Below are 16346 nucleotides of genomic sequence, written 5' to 3'. Positions count from 1 at the left end.
GCAAGCTGCCAGCTATCTGCAATATTGTCATCTCCCAACAGTCCTCTGTTGACAACTTTGGAAAGCTGATTTAATTTGCTGATCTTACCCTAGTCAAATGAGTAGGGAGGATTTTTAAAGTTCTGCAGGCACGTTGTGTATAGAAAAGACGGGTGCATAAATTACAATGTGCCTACATTGTATTTCAAAGGATAACTTGTGGAGTTATTGATCGATTGAATAATACAGTATGGAAACAAGTCCATTTGCTCCCAAACCCATGGTTATCATTGATCACACTAGTTCTCACTCTCTCATCCACTCCCTACACACTACCAGCTATTTACAGAGGCCAATTAACCTACAAATCTACATGTCTTTGGGATGTGGGAGGAAACCCACGTGGTCATAGGGAAAACGTGCAACCTCCATACAGAAAGCACCCAAGGCCAGGATTGAATCCGGGTTTCTGGCGCTGTCAGGCAGCAGGTCTAACAGCTGCGCCACTGTGCCAGTAAATCAGCCAGACTTTATTACAAGGTTGCATATTGGGATTTACCTTTAAAAGGTGATATATAGGGAAATAAATGGACCTATGCATTGTTTTATCGTGGTATATGTTGAGTATTTTATTGTACGTCTTGCAGCACTATTGTGCAATCTTGGACTTAAAGTTGACACACAGAGACACACTAGTTGCCACTTCACATTTGCTGTCTCCTTGGTGCTCATAGTGGTGCCTTTTAGGCGGCTTATCTCTGAGTGCTCTAAGTTGACTTATTAAAATCTTTGGGTGACTCTGCCAGATGTAAAGAAGGGGAAGATTGGGCACAAAATTGATTCACTCACAAAGCAGATAATTACACTTCCACAGCTGTTCTTTTTAATTTTAAGAACATTGTTATATTTCTGCTACATGCTCAGCAATTTTCATCCATTCTAGGTGATTTAAAACTTTCACTAATTTCCTGCAAAGTAGTTCTTCCATGCTACATGGTGGATGTCCACAGTCATAGCTGGCGGATATGTAGTGAGCAGTTCTGTTATTTATGACGGGAAGTATCCCACCTCCAAGCCACAGCCCTTTATTTTGCCATGTTATTTGTTCAGAAGTTTGGCACATTAGCAAACGCATTAGCGTTGATGAAAAGCAGGTTTATTGTTGTTAACGTTTTTTTCTGTTTTCGTCTACGATTCTTTTGTGTTGAGTCAGTATCTTTTATCCTAGTCTCGTCTTATATTTGGATAGTCCCTGCCTCACCATTTATTCTGTTTTCTTTGTTTTCAGGAACTAGAAATGTTGTTGCTATCATGATTGGCAGCACAAAGGGTTTGGAAATACTGGAATTAGTGCGTCGAGGTATCCCAGTGATAATGTCCATAACTGTTGGTTCCCGCCATGTGGAGGAGTGGATGAGTTCCCAGTCAGTTGTTTTTGTTATTATCGCTTTCATAACAATGATGATCATCTCCTTAGCATGGCTCATCTTCTACTATATTCAGAGATTTCTATATGCGGGATCGCCGTTTTCAAGCCAGGTAAAGTATTTATGGCTTATAACTAAATGTGCTTTAAAATTCCTTTTTAATTCACAAAAATATTTGGTTTCATTTGGGTATCAGGAGTTATGGGACGAAGGGGTCGAGAGGGATAGGTAGATCAGCCATGATTGAACGGTGGAGTAGACTTGATGGACCGACTGGCCTAATTCTGCTCCGAGAACTTATGAAAATATGTGTTTTAGTAAAGCATAACTCTGGTTAGTGGCACTCCTGGTGATTACTGTGCGTTTTCAGATTTTTATTTTAATTGATGTTAAAGAAACCTGGTGTGTTATCTGCTTTTTGTAGATGGTACACATTGAAGCTACATTGCATTGTGATATAGAGGGGTTGAATATTCAGGCAGAGGATTGGGTGCCATTTAACTGAATGTTTACACTTTTCTTTGTTAATTTACTGAGAGTTGGAGTTGAACTTACCTAGATTATGTAGAATGGTTCAACATGTCCTCTACAAAGAAAAGGTTTTGGCACTCAGGAAGTGAAACAGTCCCTGCAGGTTATACAGCCACATACATGTTTTTGTACCTACAGCATTTACGATGTTTGTTTACTTAAGTTTTCAATCAAATGTGACCCCACAGTTTAAAATGTGGAATTGGATGGTAAAACTATTGAATAGCGAGGAGAGAGGGGACTTTTTGTTTCTATTGGAAATGTGCATTGAGATTCAGGAATGCAACTTGCCACTTACCAACCTCGACCTGAATGTTGTCTAGGTCTTGTTCCACATGGGCATGACTGCATCATTATCTGAAGAAATGTGAAAGGAATTAAACATTTTGTCTTCATCATGATATTAAGTCAATTGCTGATGATTCTAAATGAAATGTTGGTCCTTTTTTTGATCTTCTAAATCAAGGCATGTGAATGAATTACTATCAGGTCTGTGTCAGTACCAAATGCTGCGAAAATGTGGTGCTTGACAAAAAACAATTTCTGGAGCAGTTTGAGCGATAACGTGGCTTTCTTTAAATCTACTTCCTACATGCAAACACAGCAATAAAACATGAATATACTTTCTTTTTGAGAGGGTTTGGCAGGAAGAGCCAATTCTCTACTTTTTTTTTAATATTGAGCATTTTGGTGTATAGCTAACACTAAAATGTTGAATGCCCTGAGATGTTATTCTATCTGGTGTGATTCAGGAGGAATTTTGATATTTGAAGCAAGTAAACTATGTTTAAATAGAGTTATTCCAGATTTAATTAACAGATATATTTGCAAAAAATGTCAAATGTCCGATCAACACTGTGGTCATTGAATAAGATAACTGGTATCTGCAAAATTATAATCCAGAAACAAAGTACTGCAGACACTGGAAATCTAGAATAAAAATAGAAAATGTTAGGGATACTGAGTAGATCAGCAGCATCTTTGGGGAGAAACTGTGTGAAAAATTGTTTTGATTTCTAATATTACCTATTTGTTATGAAAGATGATGGACCAGAAAAGTTAACCCTCTATCTCTGTGTGCAGAATGTAGAAATAAAGAACTGCATATGTTGGTTTACAAAAATGGACACAAAGTGCTGGAGTAACTCAGCGAGTCAGGCAGCATCTCTGGAGAACATAGATTGGCGACGTTTCAGGTATGGTCCCAACCTATTTTGTGACAATCAGTCTGAAGAAGGGTCCTGACCCGAAAACGTCGCCTATCTATGTTCTCCAGACAAGCTGCCCTGACCCACTTAGTTACTCTGGCACTTTGTGTCTTGTTATCTCTCTCTCCAGATGCTGCTTGACCTGCTGACCAATGCTATGTTTTTATTTCTGTGATAGTATCTCACCATGGAGATGAGTTTGGAGATAGAACAAGGGAGGAACAATAACACAAAATATACCCCTGGTGAAACTTAAGCAGCAATTCAGAATTGACACTTGAGAGTTCAACCCTGTATGCTCATGGATCGATTGGCAAACAAATGTTGACTTCCTGATTGACTATTCTATTCATGCAAACAGAAAGGTGTTGGGAAGAAGTGGGGTGAAATTGGAGAGTGCCAACCTTCCGATTAAACACGAAACAGAAAATTGTTTTGTGTCCGCTGGACACCATTTAGATTAAACATGTCCCCAGTCACTGGCTGCAAAACACATTAAATGCATGATAATAATCATTGCGTAACTGCTCTGAATTCATTTATATTGTCGTTTCCATTGCCTCTATTGATTCGCCAAATCCTGGACTTGGTTATCCTAGAGCCAGCTGCATTCAGAGCACAGTATGCATGTGAAGTGGTCCTGATAAAGACATTAGATGGACTTCCTTTGCACGTCTGGTGCCCAGCATCTGTTTCAGGTGTGACCCAGGCCACGAATATGAAAGATGGCACTTTCTGTTACATTTTGTTGATGTGGCTCTTGTCTTTTTTCAATAAACCCACAAAATAGACATAACTATTTCTAATCAAAGCTGTGTAAAGCTAGCACAATTAACATAGTGGGGTTTTGGTGCAGTCTCACAAATTAAAAATTGTATGACTGCATATCTCCTGTTGTAAAAAAAAATCTAATCTAAGTCGACATAATGGTCATTAAAACCAGCAAGAGCCTCAGCTGGAGAATGCTGAGAAATGTAAACCTGTCAGTTGGGAACTAAAATCGGGCAGTACAGTGGCGCAGTTGGTAGTGCTGCTGCCTCACAGCACGAGAGACCCAGGTTTGATCCTGATCTCGGATGTTGCCTGTGTGGAGTTTCCCGGTGACTGCGTGGGTTTCTTCTTGGTGCTCCAGTTTCCTCCCACATCCCAAAAATGTATGGGTTGGTAAGTTAATTGTCCTCTGAAATTTGCCACTAGTGCCTTTAGGAAAAAGTGAAATAGCATAGAACTAGTGTGAATGGGTAATCAGTGGTCTTCATAGAATCTGTAGGCCATAGGGGCCTGTTTTCATGCTGTATCTCTAAACTATTTGGACTTTACAATTACTTGAAATGTAATTTGGGTACAAACTGGTTAATGTGATTAAAGAAATATGATCATTTGTCCAGTAATCATTACTGAAGGTAACAACATTTTTTTTTAAATCAATTTTAATCATTTGCCACAGAACAAAAAAAACAAGAATAACAGGAAAGAAACCAAGAAGGCTATCGACAAACTTCAGCTTCACACTGTCAGGCATGGAGATAGGGTAAGGCATGTTGGGGAGTTTGAGCAGCACCTCACAACCTGTAAGCAGCCAAGGGCTCTGCTAAAATAAGTTGTCTTTTATCCATCTCAGTATATTAATCTGATTATATTGAAACATTGAGGTATTTTAAACATTTTATTTCCTGTACCGTATTTTAATGTTTTCTTTGTTTTAGCTATGTCTCTAACACGGGTTGTGAATAATCCCCTTCTCTGCTGTGGTCGCATGTAATTTATTTTAGTTGATATTATTACTTTGAGATATGGAGGTTATCTCTCTATGACTCAGTCTAACATCTTATTGAGAAGAGTGGTGTGTTTTATTGCAAAGCAATGGCTTCAACCCAGAACATTATTATTCATTATGACGTTTCTACGTTCTGATAAACTAAATTCAAGGCTGCCTGAAATAATTGATTGCTTTCTCCCCCATAAAACTTTATTTCAGTAATTCCCCATGGCACACGTCTTGCCTTCAGTTTAAGGGAGATAGGTTTGACATCTTATTGAATCCTGCTCTCTATTACTAAAGCTGGCCATTATTTTAAGATTTTATATAAATGCAAAGATAGTTTTTCTTCACTATCACAAGCCATCTTCCAACAATTGGTAGACACAAGGAACTGCAGATGGTGGTTTACAAAAAAATACAGTGCTGGACTAACTCAGTGGGCCGAGCAGCCTCTCTGAGGGACATGGATAAGTAATGGGGACCTTTCCTCAGACTGATGAAGAACGGTTCCAATCCAAAACATCGCCAATCCATGTTCTCCAGAGATGCTCTGACCCGCTGAGTTACTCCAGCACTCTGTCCTTTTTCCAGCAATTGGTGAAAGGAGCGGTTATTGTTTCACAAAGGCCAAAACTATCCATTCAGCTGCAACTTCCACTTCCATTTCTTCGACACTGGGCCAAATGTTCCCTGCTGGCTTGTCCACAACATCTATCACCTGATTATTTGAATATATTTTGAGCAGATTAATAACGCCCAACTTTTGTTCTTGGACAAATGTAGGTTTATATTTTAAGTTGTACTATTCTTCTCACCTTGATCCTTTCAGATTTGTTGCTATTGCTCACGTTAAAGAAACAAAACATCCTTAACCTTGTGATCATTGCTCCATCTCTGTGCCTTGAGCATGTTGATGCCCCCCCATAGCATGTGTGTCCTTTCCTCAAAGGTGTGTTTAAATCCATTTAATCCAGTTACCACCCAGCAGCAGTACTGAAACTGCCCATTTTAAATTTGCTTTACTTTCTTTGAAACTGGCTGTGACAAACTATTCTTCTATACTTATTGACCTGTCTGTTTCTTCCATACTCATTTGTCTCTAAAGGCTCATCTATTGTTCACTATTTGTATTTATTGAGTTGCAGCCAAAGAATAGCCAACAATAGTTTCTTCCAATTTTGAATTTGCTACAAGAGTCCATGAATGATCTACAATGCTCTCCATAATGTTTGGGACAAAGACCCAGCATTTATTTATTTGCCTCTGTATCCACATTTGAGATTTGTGATTAAAAAAATCACATGTGGTTAAAGTGCACATTGTCAGATTTTATTAAAGGGTGATTTTATACATTTTGGTTTCACCATGTAGAAATTACAGCAGTGTTTATACATAGTCCCCCCATTTTAGGGCACCATAATGTTTGGCACACATGGCTTCACAGGTGTTTTTAATTGCTCAGGTGTGTTTAATTACCTCCTTAATGCAGGTATAAGAGAGCTCTCAGCACCAAGTCTTTCCTCCAGTCTTTCCATCACCTTCGGAAACTTTTATTGCTGTTTATCAACATGAGGACAAAAGTTGTGACGATGAAAGTCAAAGAAGCCATTATGAGACTGAGAAACAAGAATAGAATTGTTAGAGACATCAGCCAAACCTTAGGCTGACCAAAATCAACTGTTTGGACCATCATTAAGAAGAAAGAGAGTACTGGTGAGCTTACTAATCACAAAGGGACTGGCAGTCGAAGGAAAACCCCCACAGCTGATGACAGAAGAATTCTCTCTATAATAAAGAAAAATCCTCAAACACCTGTCCAACAGATCAGAAACACTCTTCAGGGGTCAGGTGTGGATTTGTCAATGACCACTGCCCGCAGAAGATTTCATGAACAGAAATACAGAGGCTACACTGCAAGATGCAAACCACTGGTTAGCCGTAAAAATATGATGGCCAGATTAGTTTGCCAAGAAGTACTTAAAAGAGCAATCACAGTTCTGGAAAAAGGTCTTGTGGACAGATGAGATGAAGATTAATATATCAGAGTGATGGCAAGAGCAAAGTATGGAGGAGAGAAGGAACTGCCCAAGATTCAAAGCATACCACCTCATCTGTGAAACACGGTGGTGGGGGTGTTATGGCCTGGGCATGTATGACTGCTGAAGGTACTGGCTCACTTATCTTCATTGATGATACAACTGCTGATGGTAGTAGCATAATGAATTCTGAAGTGTATAGACACATCCTATCTACTCAAGTTCAAACTAATGCCTTAAAACTCATTGGCCGGCAGTTCATTCTACAGCAAGACAATGATTCCCAAACATACTGCTAAAGCAACAAATGAGTTTTTCAAAGCTAAAAAATGGTCAATTCTTGAGTGGCCAAGTTAATCACCCGATCTGAACCCAATGGAGCATGCCTTTTATATGCTGAAGAGAAAACTGAAGGGGACTAGCCCCCAAAACAAGCAAAAGCTAAAGATGACTGTAATACAGGCCTGGCAGAGCATCAGAGAAGACCATGATGTCCATGAATTCAAGCAGTCATTGCATGCAAAGGATATGCAACAAAATACTAAACATGACTACTTTCATTTACATGACATTAATGTGTCCCAAACATTATGATGCCCTGAAATGGGGGGAGTATGTATAAACACGGCTGTGATTTCAACATGGTGAAACCAAAATGTATAGAAATGGTCTTTATTAAAATCTGACAATGTGCACTTTAACCACATGTGACTTTTTTCTAATGCAAATCTCAAATTGTGGAGTAGAGGCAAATAAATAAATGATGTGTCTTTGTCCCAAGCATTATGGAGGGCATTGTATCTTGGCTCCTATTTCTCAAAGTATGACCTTGAACAATCCCAGTATTGCATAAACCTGATGAAGTTCTCGACCTTAAACATTAACTCTTCGCATCTCAGGTCTAATCTGAGTATTTTCAACATTTACTGTATGAATTTTAAATTGCTGGCTTTTTAAAAAATTTGATTAAAAATTGTCAAATAGAGATTGTGCCTTTATCTAATTTACCCTTTAATGCTTGTTAGGAAATTGATTTGGACATTGAAGGCTGTGCTGTGTGCATTGAAGTGTACAGATCCCGAGATGTTGTACGAATTCTCCCGTGCAAGTATGAATCTTTGGTATTATGCTGTAAATCGTGAATACTTTAGCCTGAAAGGACATGTATAAAAATAACAATTGTTTTAAAACTATAGAAAAGTGCTAGAATTTTGGAATATTTGTTGCTACAAAATAAGTAAATAAGCTGGGGTAGGAATTCAGTTTTAGCATCTATTGCAATTAGTTTATGATTTTGTACCTATCCTTTAGGCATGTATTCCATAGAGTGTGCATTGATCCATGGCTTCTTGAGCATCATACCTGTCCAATGTGCAAACTCGATGTCATTAAAGCACTTGGTTTTATGGTAAGTAATGGAAAAACAATTGGATAGAGCAGTAAAGGGCCTGTCCCACTTTCACGACCTTTTTTTACTCGTGGACGTTTTTCATCAGGCTAGAAAAACACCCCGACCTACTTGATGCCACGAGTACCTACGACTAGCATCACGACCTACCTACGACCATGCTGTGAGTATGAGTCAAGGGCAAACTCGGCAGAGGTCGTGAAAGTGGGACAGGCCCTTTAATTATTCAGTTGATGCAAAATTAAGTGTGTACAAATACCCAAATCAATATTTTTAAATGTCATCTATTAGCTTTAGGATTCTTATCTTTGAGTCGGCATAATTGATTTAAACCTCACTTCGGAGAGCGGAGTGCATTTATCTACGCACCATTTAAGCACTCTAGTGTTGCACTTCAAAACAAAGCTCCATATCCTGTGAAAGCAATGACACTTTTTCCACTAGGTACAGTGAAATGCTTAGTTCCGCATACAACCATGTAAAATTGTACAGCAGACTTCCCGTAGGTAGCACACAAGTGTCGCCATGTGTCTGGCGCCAACAGTTACAAAAGTTTCCCGAACATTCCTATCTACTGCCTGCTGCCACACATGGCAGCAGCTGGCCCCCCCTCTTGCTGGGTCCTCCTCGTTCTCGGCAGCTACCCGCCGGGTCCCCTTTGTTCTCGGTGGCCCCCCCCCACCGGGTCTCCCTTCGCTCTAGATGTCTACCTCGCTCTCAGGTTCTTCCTCGGTCGCAGCAGTGCAGGCCCCAGCGACGCCAGTGGCTCGGGGACGATTTTGTAGTCCGTGGTGGGTGAGCCGGGCCTACTGGCGGGTTCTCTGTCGTCAGTCCAAAGAGGGCGATCTTCGGTCCTCTGACCGTGGTGAGCGAGTCCTCGGTCCACAGCGGGTGGGTCCTCCGTCGTTCATCCACTGCCAGCAGAGATCAAGTCACCACCTGGTCAATGGCTGAAACTGATTTGTCAGCACAGCTGGATACCAATCTTGATTTTCTCCAAATTTCCTTTTTAACACCTCTGTCCATATTTCTCTTTTTGATCTTCATTAAAACCAATCTCTTGGATCAACATTTTGATCTCATTTAGTCGAAGGTGTGATCAGGAGAAGTTTTTTTTAATTTTTATTATCTTTTGTTGCTGACTACATTATTTATACCTGTGACAGATGGATACATGTGAAAATGTTGAAGTAGTTATCCCAGAGTCGGTACCTGACAATATCCCAGTTGGCAATGCAAATGTTCCTCTACAAGATGGAGCTGAAGCAAGCATGCTCCCTGACTCTCCAACCTTTGAGTCGTTACAGCATGATGATAGACTAACGGAAGAGGATGAAGCTGTAGCCTTAATTGGTATGTAAATTTATTCAAAGTTTCTGAGTATAATAAAATTAATCTTCAAGCAGGCATAATTGATATAAAACTAAAAGCATGTGAAGCTGCTGGGGAATTGGAGATTGTGGCATACTGGTAGCGTTTGAGATGAACGCAATAGCATGTGGCACTATTAGAGATATACCTGAGATTCACAAAGTTGTCATCCGGTTGCTCATCTTCTAGTCATTTGCAGTGTCTGGAGGGCAGACGGTGCACGACAATGTGTTCTTAGCAAATTTTAGTTTGATGGCCCCTCTTTTTTGCAATGATCTCGAGAAAAAGGAGACAAAACAGTCAGGTAAGGAGAGAAGAGGAATTAAATGTAAAGGAGGGAGGCATATAGCTGGAAGGGGCTAGGATAGTGGGAGAAATAGGTGCATATCAGGCAGCGAGGGGGAATAGTGAGTGAGGGTTTGACAGAACCGTTGGAGAGAGAACTTCCAAGTGTACTTTGAGGTAGAGATATTCAAGCACATTATTTCAGAAGAGGGCATGCTTTTTAAGACTTCTATCACAGCTATGGGCATGATCTTGTACAGCACGTATTCTGTGTAACAGATTTCTCCAGGAACTACTTTGTAGTATTCCATTTGCAATATGTTGATATCTAGATTTAATTTTAAAGATCTAAAGACCATCAATAAGAGCATCCATCCTTAAAATCCCAACAAGCTGCAAATTCTTGTTCGAAATCCTCCAGGAATTTATTTGATCAGATCTTTTAATCTGTTAACCGGTTCATGTTTCACCTTTACATATAATGATGAGAAATGGTAACAGAGTATAAGCTAACTGCTTGACATCCACATGCACTTCCAGCAAGTGAGTAAAGAAAGTTTGTGTAGGAAGGAACTGCAGATGCTGGTTTACACCGAAGATAGACACAAAATGTTGGGGTAACTCAGCGGGACAGGCAGCATCTCTGGGGAGAAGGAATGGGTGATGTATCAGCCAGTCTGAAGAAGTTACCCATTCCTTCTCTCCAGAGATGCTGCCTGTCCCGCTGAGTTACTCCAGCATTTTGTGTCTTAACAGAAAGCTTTGGTAGCTCCTCTTCCCTATCAGAAGAATGGTAACCATACCATATAACCATATAACAATTACAGCACGGAAACAGGCCATCTCGACCCTACAAGTCCATGCCGAACAATTATTTTCCCTTAGCCCCACCTGCCTGCACTCATACCATAACCCTCCATTCCCTTCTCATCCATATGCCTATCCAATTTATTTTTAAATGATACCAACAAACCTGCCTCCACCACTTCCACTGGAAGCTCATTCCACACCGCTACCACTCTCTGAGTAAAGAAGTTCCCCCTCATGTTACCCCTAAACTTCTGTCCCTTAATTCTCAAGTCATGTCCTCTTGTTTGAATTTTCCCTACTCTCAGTGGGAAAAGGTTATCCACGTCAACTGTGTCTATCCCTCTCATCATTTTAAAGACCTCTATCAAGTCCCCCCTTAACCTTCTGCGCTCCAAAGAATAAAGACCTAACTTGTTCAACCTTTCTCTGTAACTTAGTTGCTGAAACCCAGGTAACATTCAAGTAAATCTCCTCTGTGTTCACATTCTAGTAAATCTCCTCTGTGTTCTCTCTATTTTGTTGACATCCTTCCTATAATTAGGCGACCAAAATTGTACACCATACTCCAGAATTGGCCTCACCAATGCCTTGTACAATTTTAATATTACATCCCAACTTCTATACTCAATGCTCTGATTTATAAAGGCCAACACACCAAAAGCTTTCTTTACCACCCTATCTACATGAGATTCCACCTTCAGGGAACTGCAGTTATTCCTAGATCCCTCTGTTCAACTGCATTCCTCAATTCACTACCATTTACCATGTACGTCCTATTTTGATTTGTCCTGTCAAGATGTAGCACCTCACACTTATCAGCATTAAACTCCATCTGCCATCTTTCAGCCCACTCTTCCAAATGGCCTAAATCTCTCTGTAGACTTAGAAAATCTACTTCATTATCCACAACACCACCTATCTTAGTATCATCTGCATACTTACTAATCCAATTTACCACACCATCATCCAGATCATTGATGTGCATGACAAACAACAGTGGACCCAACACAGATCCCTGTGGCACCCCACTAGTCACTGGCCTCCAACCTGACAAACAGCCATCCACCATTCCTCTCTGGCATCTCCCATTCAGCCAATGTTGAATCCATCTTGCTACTCCACCATTAATACCCAACAATTGAACCTTCTTAACCAACCTTCCATGAGGAACCTTGTCAAAGGCCTTACTGAAGTCCATATATACAACATCCACTGCTTTACCCTCATCAATTTCCCGAGTAGGGCAGAGAGGAGGGGGAAGGGGGTAGAGGGGAAGCGGGGCGTAGTGGGAGAGGGAGCGGTACTGTGATTATACCTCATTGAGAAGCAAACAGGGATTTCATGCTCTGTGGAAAGCAACAACATGAAGCATATTTGCTATGAAGATTGAAAGAAAGGATGATGCCATTCACTACTCTACAGTGGAGCCTTTTTGAACAGAAGTTAAGGTGTAAACAAAATCATAAAAACTAAATATAAATGTTTAATATGCTAAATTATCCACCGGCTCAATGTTCTTTATTAAGAGAATTTGCCCCACAACTCGTCCTCTAGCTTCCAATCGATCTTCTATTCCAGTTGGCATTGGAAGTCTGCTACCTCGCCACTGCAAAGGGGCCATTTCATCAAATGCTTGCAATGTAAAATTGTAATGGTTCAATGCTCGTTGTGCTCTCCCCACAGTTCTGCTAAGGGTAATTTTAGTACAAGATACAATAAAATGGGTTATTGTGGATTGGCAGCACCAGGCCATTGTGCATTCTTGCTGCAGCAAAATCCTGGGGAAAAAAATAGATATATATGATATATCTGAGAAGGGTCGAGTGTGTGTGCGTGCGTGCACTAGACCAAGTGCAGACCCATTGGGTCAAGATTCCACCACTCACCCGTTCCCCCAACGCAAGCCATTCCCCCAACGCAATATTGCACCACTCACACATAGCCCCCAAATGCGCAGGCGCATTTCTCCTCATCCCCCAGCACTCCCTCCTATTCTTCACCTTCCCTCTTCAATCCCTAGAGAGGGAGGGTGGCAGATAGGGAGCGGGGGGGGGAAGAGAGGGAGCGGGGGGGCAGAGAGGGAGCGGGGGGGGGCAGAGAGGAGGGGGTAGAGGGGAAGGGGGGGCGTAGTGGGAGGGAGGGAGCAGGGCGGTGGGAGGGGGAATCGAGAATGGGAGGGTAGATGGGGAGGAGGAGGCATCTCCCTCCTCCACCCCCCCCCCCCCATCTCCCTGCTCCTCATTTCCCTCATCCTTCTCCCCTCACTCCCATTCCCTGCCCCAGGACCTACCCAGATCGTAGAGTAGCACCAGGGCTTGGAACGTGGCCTTGGCTGTAGACTCCATCCGTCAGCTCAGCCGCCGCCTGGGCTCCAGCGGGCTCGTCCCTGATCCCGGATTGTCCTTGGTTCCAGCTGCGGCTTCTTTGTCAGCCCCGAGCTCGGCCCGCGGCACCACCCTCCCCACCAGGTAATCGGGCTTCGGCAGCCGTCGCCACTCCTGGAGTGTCCCGTCCTGTCTTGCAAGTGAATTGTGACGTCACTCGGGGTTTCTTTTTTTCCAGAAACGGGGGAGTTTTTGGGGTTGTTTTTAAAATTTAAAGGATTAATAACTTTGGAAATATAGGTGGGATTGCGACAGGAAGATGTTTATCGCCACGACGGGAAAAATGTGAGTAGGATATGTGAAAATGGGAAGGCTGTGGCCTAGCGTTTGGAAGAAGATAGGAAAAGCAGATTGACACATTATGGGAACACACACGCACGCACACACACGACAAGACTTTGTTATATAGATACACACACGCACGCACACGTAATTTGCACAAATAAATACTCCTCCCCCTCATCATTTCAAAGCTGCAATAGATTTGTTTTTTGAATATGTAAATTCTAATAGCTTAAAAAAAAAAACAGATTTTGTTCAAAACTTTCACAATTTTTTCCTTTCTTTAGAAGCAAATTTAGAAAATCAAATAACTAGTGACAGTTCGTCTTGCCCTATTGGATGTCCAGATTCCAGGTGAACACTTCTAAAATTGGAAAGTGATGTTCTCTTGAAGCACGAAAGGCCATTGTGGGTTTTTTGAAGAAAAATGAAAATATTGTATGCAGTTTGGTGTGTGGAATGAAATATTAGGTCATGTATTTTAATTTATCGCTTTGCAATTCTAACTGTTTAAAATAATCTTCTCTGTATAGAACATTGGGTAATTTTTCATGGAGGTGATGAAATACATTGATCTGGTAACTCATGGGATTCCTTTTTATATATTGCAAAATTCCTGTTCTTCCAGAATGTAGATTTGTGATGCTGGAATTTAAAAATCACTGGTTATATATGTGTCCATTTTGTCTTTTTCTTTGTTCTCTCTCAAGTATATTTGTAAATATGCTTATTTGATCACATTTTCAATGGATTTATATTGCCAATTTGTCAAATATGGATGTCTGGGGAGTTATTTGTAGCCAGTTGTCATATTGTCAATGATCTTAACCGGACTAGTAACATATTTCAGGGAATTATCCTGTTCTACCAGTTTGTCCCACTACCGTTCCACGATGTTTGGTAGATTTCTCCAAGTGGCCCTTCCATTTTATGGATATTGTGTGCTAATTTAGTTCCACCTGTGGCTGCACGGGTTCGCCATTAAAATGCACTAAAAAGATTGAATAATTAAACAAATGTTTGTTAAGCATTTCAATTATGACGATGGTCATAAAAGACCAATATCATTGGATTAAAATTTCAACTACCTGCACTTCAAAACTTGTCCGAATTTACTGGTAAACTTTCCATTATTAAAATAAACCTATTAACTTTTGATAAAGCTGCATTACTGCTTCATAACAATGTTAATACAATTATACTACCCATTATTGTAGTATTGTCAAATTTTAAGGGCAATTTGAAATTGGAAATATTTTATAATTATGCCAAACCAATAAGATCTTGTACTTCATTTTAATGTAAAAGAGCAATAAAACAATGTGCCTTATGAAAATAAATTTATAACCATAATCTGCAAAATATATCATTGTGGTAGTAATTTATAAAACTGCATTAATATTTGGGACTGCATTAATATTTGGGACAAAAATTCAAGATTTAAAACCAAATTAAAACAAAATTGCTCATTACTGTATTATGGAATATTAACAGCATATGGCATATTACAAAAACATGGAAATGCATTAACATTTCATCCTGTTCAGTGCAGGTCACTGTTTGCCACCATTTTATTTTTAAAGTGAGCCCATAGATGCAAGCAGTGAGATACCAAAAGAGACGGCGTAGTATCTTCTTTTATAGTAAATTAAATGCCAACATTGCTTTCTAACAAAATGTAAGTTGTCATGAGAAGATGAACATGAGGCTACATACTTGCAGTTCCTTTAGTAGAACTTGCTTTAGTCTGCCATTTCATTTATGTCTGGCTGGCTACAGTTTAAAAGGTTTCTTGTAAAGATTCTAAGATCAATTTGTAATTTTTTTAAACGATGGCAGTGATGGTGGGGATTTAAGGCTTTGGAGACCAGGCCCTAAGTGAAATTGTGTGCACGCAATAAACACATTCTGAACTGTAATTTTTGTGCATTTTAATTGTCTTTAACATTTTTCAGATGATTAAGTCATTAAGGACAAGTATAAATTCCAGCCTGCCTTTTTATTTCAATTTACACATTATGAGGGACATTAGTGTGTAAAAAATTGGACCCCACTATTGTTATACTAAATGCACAAATAAGGATTTCATCAGTGTTATAAAATAGTGCTACATTTCTTATGGTGCATGAGGATAGAACATTTAACTCAATTTGGTTTAACTGGACGCCGAGGCTGAATTTTCCTACCTCTGATTACATGGTGCTATTATTTTCAGTCCACTCATTAAAATGAGGATCACAAACTAACCAGCCTGGAAGCAGAAAACATTAGCTTTACATTCTGTGGGACTACTTGAACAGACTATTGGTTTTTACTCCTTCCTCAATTAACAGATGAAACAATTCATTCTGGTTTGCAGGATCTTGCTGTTCAATTTAGCAATGAACTACAAATTAGATACTGACCATGGGTGCTGTCTACGCAGTTTATGTTCTCCCCGTTGCATGCATGGGTTTTCTCTGCTCCAGTTTCCTCCCACACTCCAAAGACATACAGGTTTGTAGGCTAATTGGCTTGGTTAAATTGACCCTGGTGTGTGTAAGTGGGCCGAAGGGCCTGTTTCCACGCTGTATCTCTAAACTAAAAATTAGACTTTGACATTTTCTGTTGCTTGCTCATTGATGTTAAAAATGGACACCTCATCCCTGAGAAAATGTCATCTGATTTAGCACTGCACACTCATTGCAGACTCTCTAATCTAGTTACTGGTTTCGTAGGATTAGCTGGGAGGTCTTTCTGTTTAGGATGTAATTTCTCCATTGAGACTGCCATTATTCATCATGACTGAGCTAGAATGATATTAACATTCCCATCTACATCTGGAACTGTGTGCTGAGGAGTAATCTTAGTTTCCACTCACCCC

At 40.3% G+C, this 16346-nt stretch overlaps 1 protein-coding gene across 1 annotated transcript in view; it reads left to right on the top strand.

Moving 5' to 3' along the window:
* rnf149 (ring finger protein 149) overlaps nt 1–15400 on the top strand; it is a 32868-nt gene extending 17468 nt beyond the window's left edge. The window contains exons 3-8 of the mRNA XM_033022577.1: nt 1268–1518; nt 4593–4676; nt 7969–8051; nt 8255–8351; nt 9518–9704; nt 13771–15400. Coding sequence (XP_032878468.1) covers nt 1268–1518; nt 4593–4676; nt 7969–8051; nt 8255–8351; nt 9518–9704; nt 13771–13841 — 773 coding nt within the window. The 3' untranslated portion in view covers nt 13842–15400. The remainder of the gene's footprint in view (nt 1–1267; nt 1519–4592; nt 4677–7968; nt 8052–8254; nt 8352–9517; nt 9705–13770) is intronic.
* Nucleotides 15401–16346: the final 946 nt, after the last annotated feature.

This window comes from Amblyraja radiata, chromosome 6 (genome assembly GCF_010909765.2).
Source record: "Amblyraja radiata isolate CabotCenter1 chromosome 6, sAmbRad1.1.pri, whole genome shotgun sequence".
Classification (NCBI taxonomy): Eukaryota; Metazoa; Chordata; class Chondrichthyes; order Rajiformes; family Rajidae; genus Amblyraja; species Amblyraja radiata.
The sequence above is the reverse complement of the archived record's forward strand: the minus strand, read 5'-3'. Positions and strand labels throughout refer to the sequence as shown.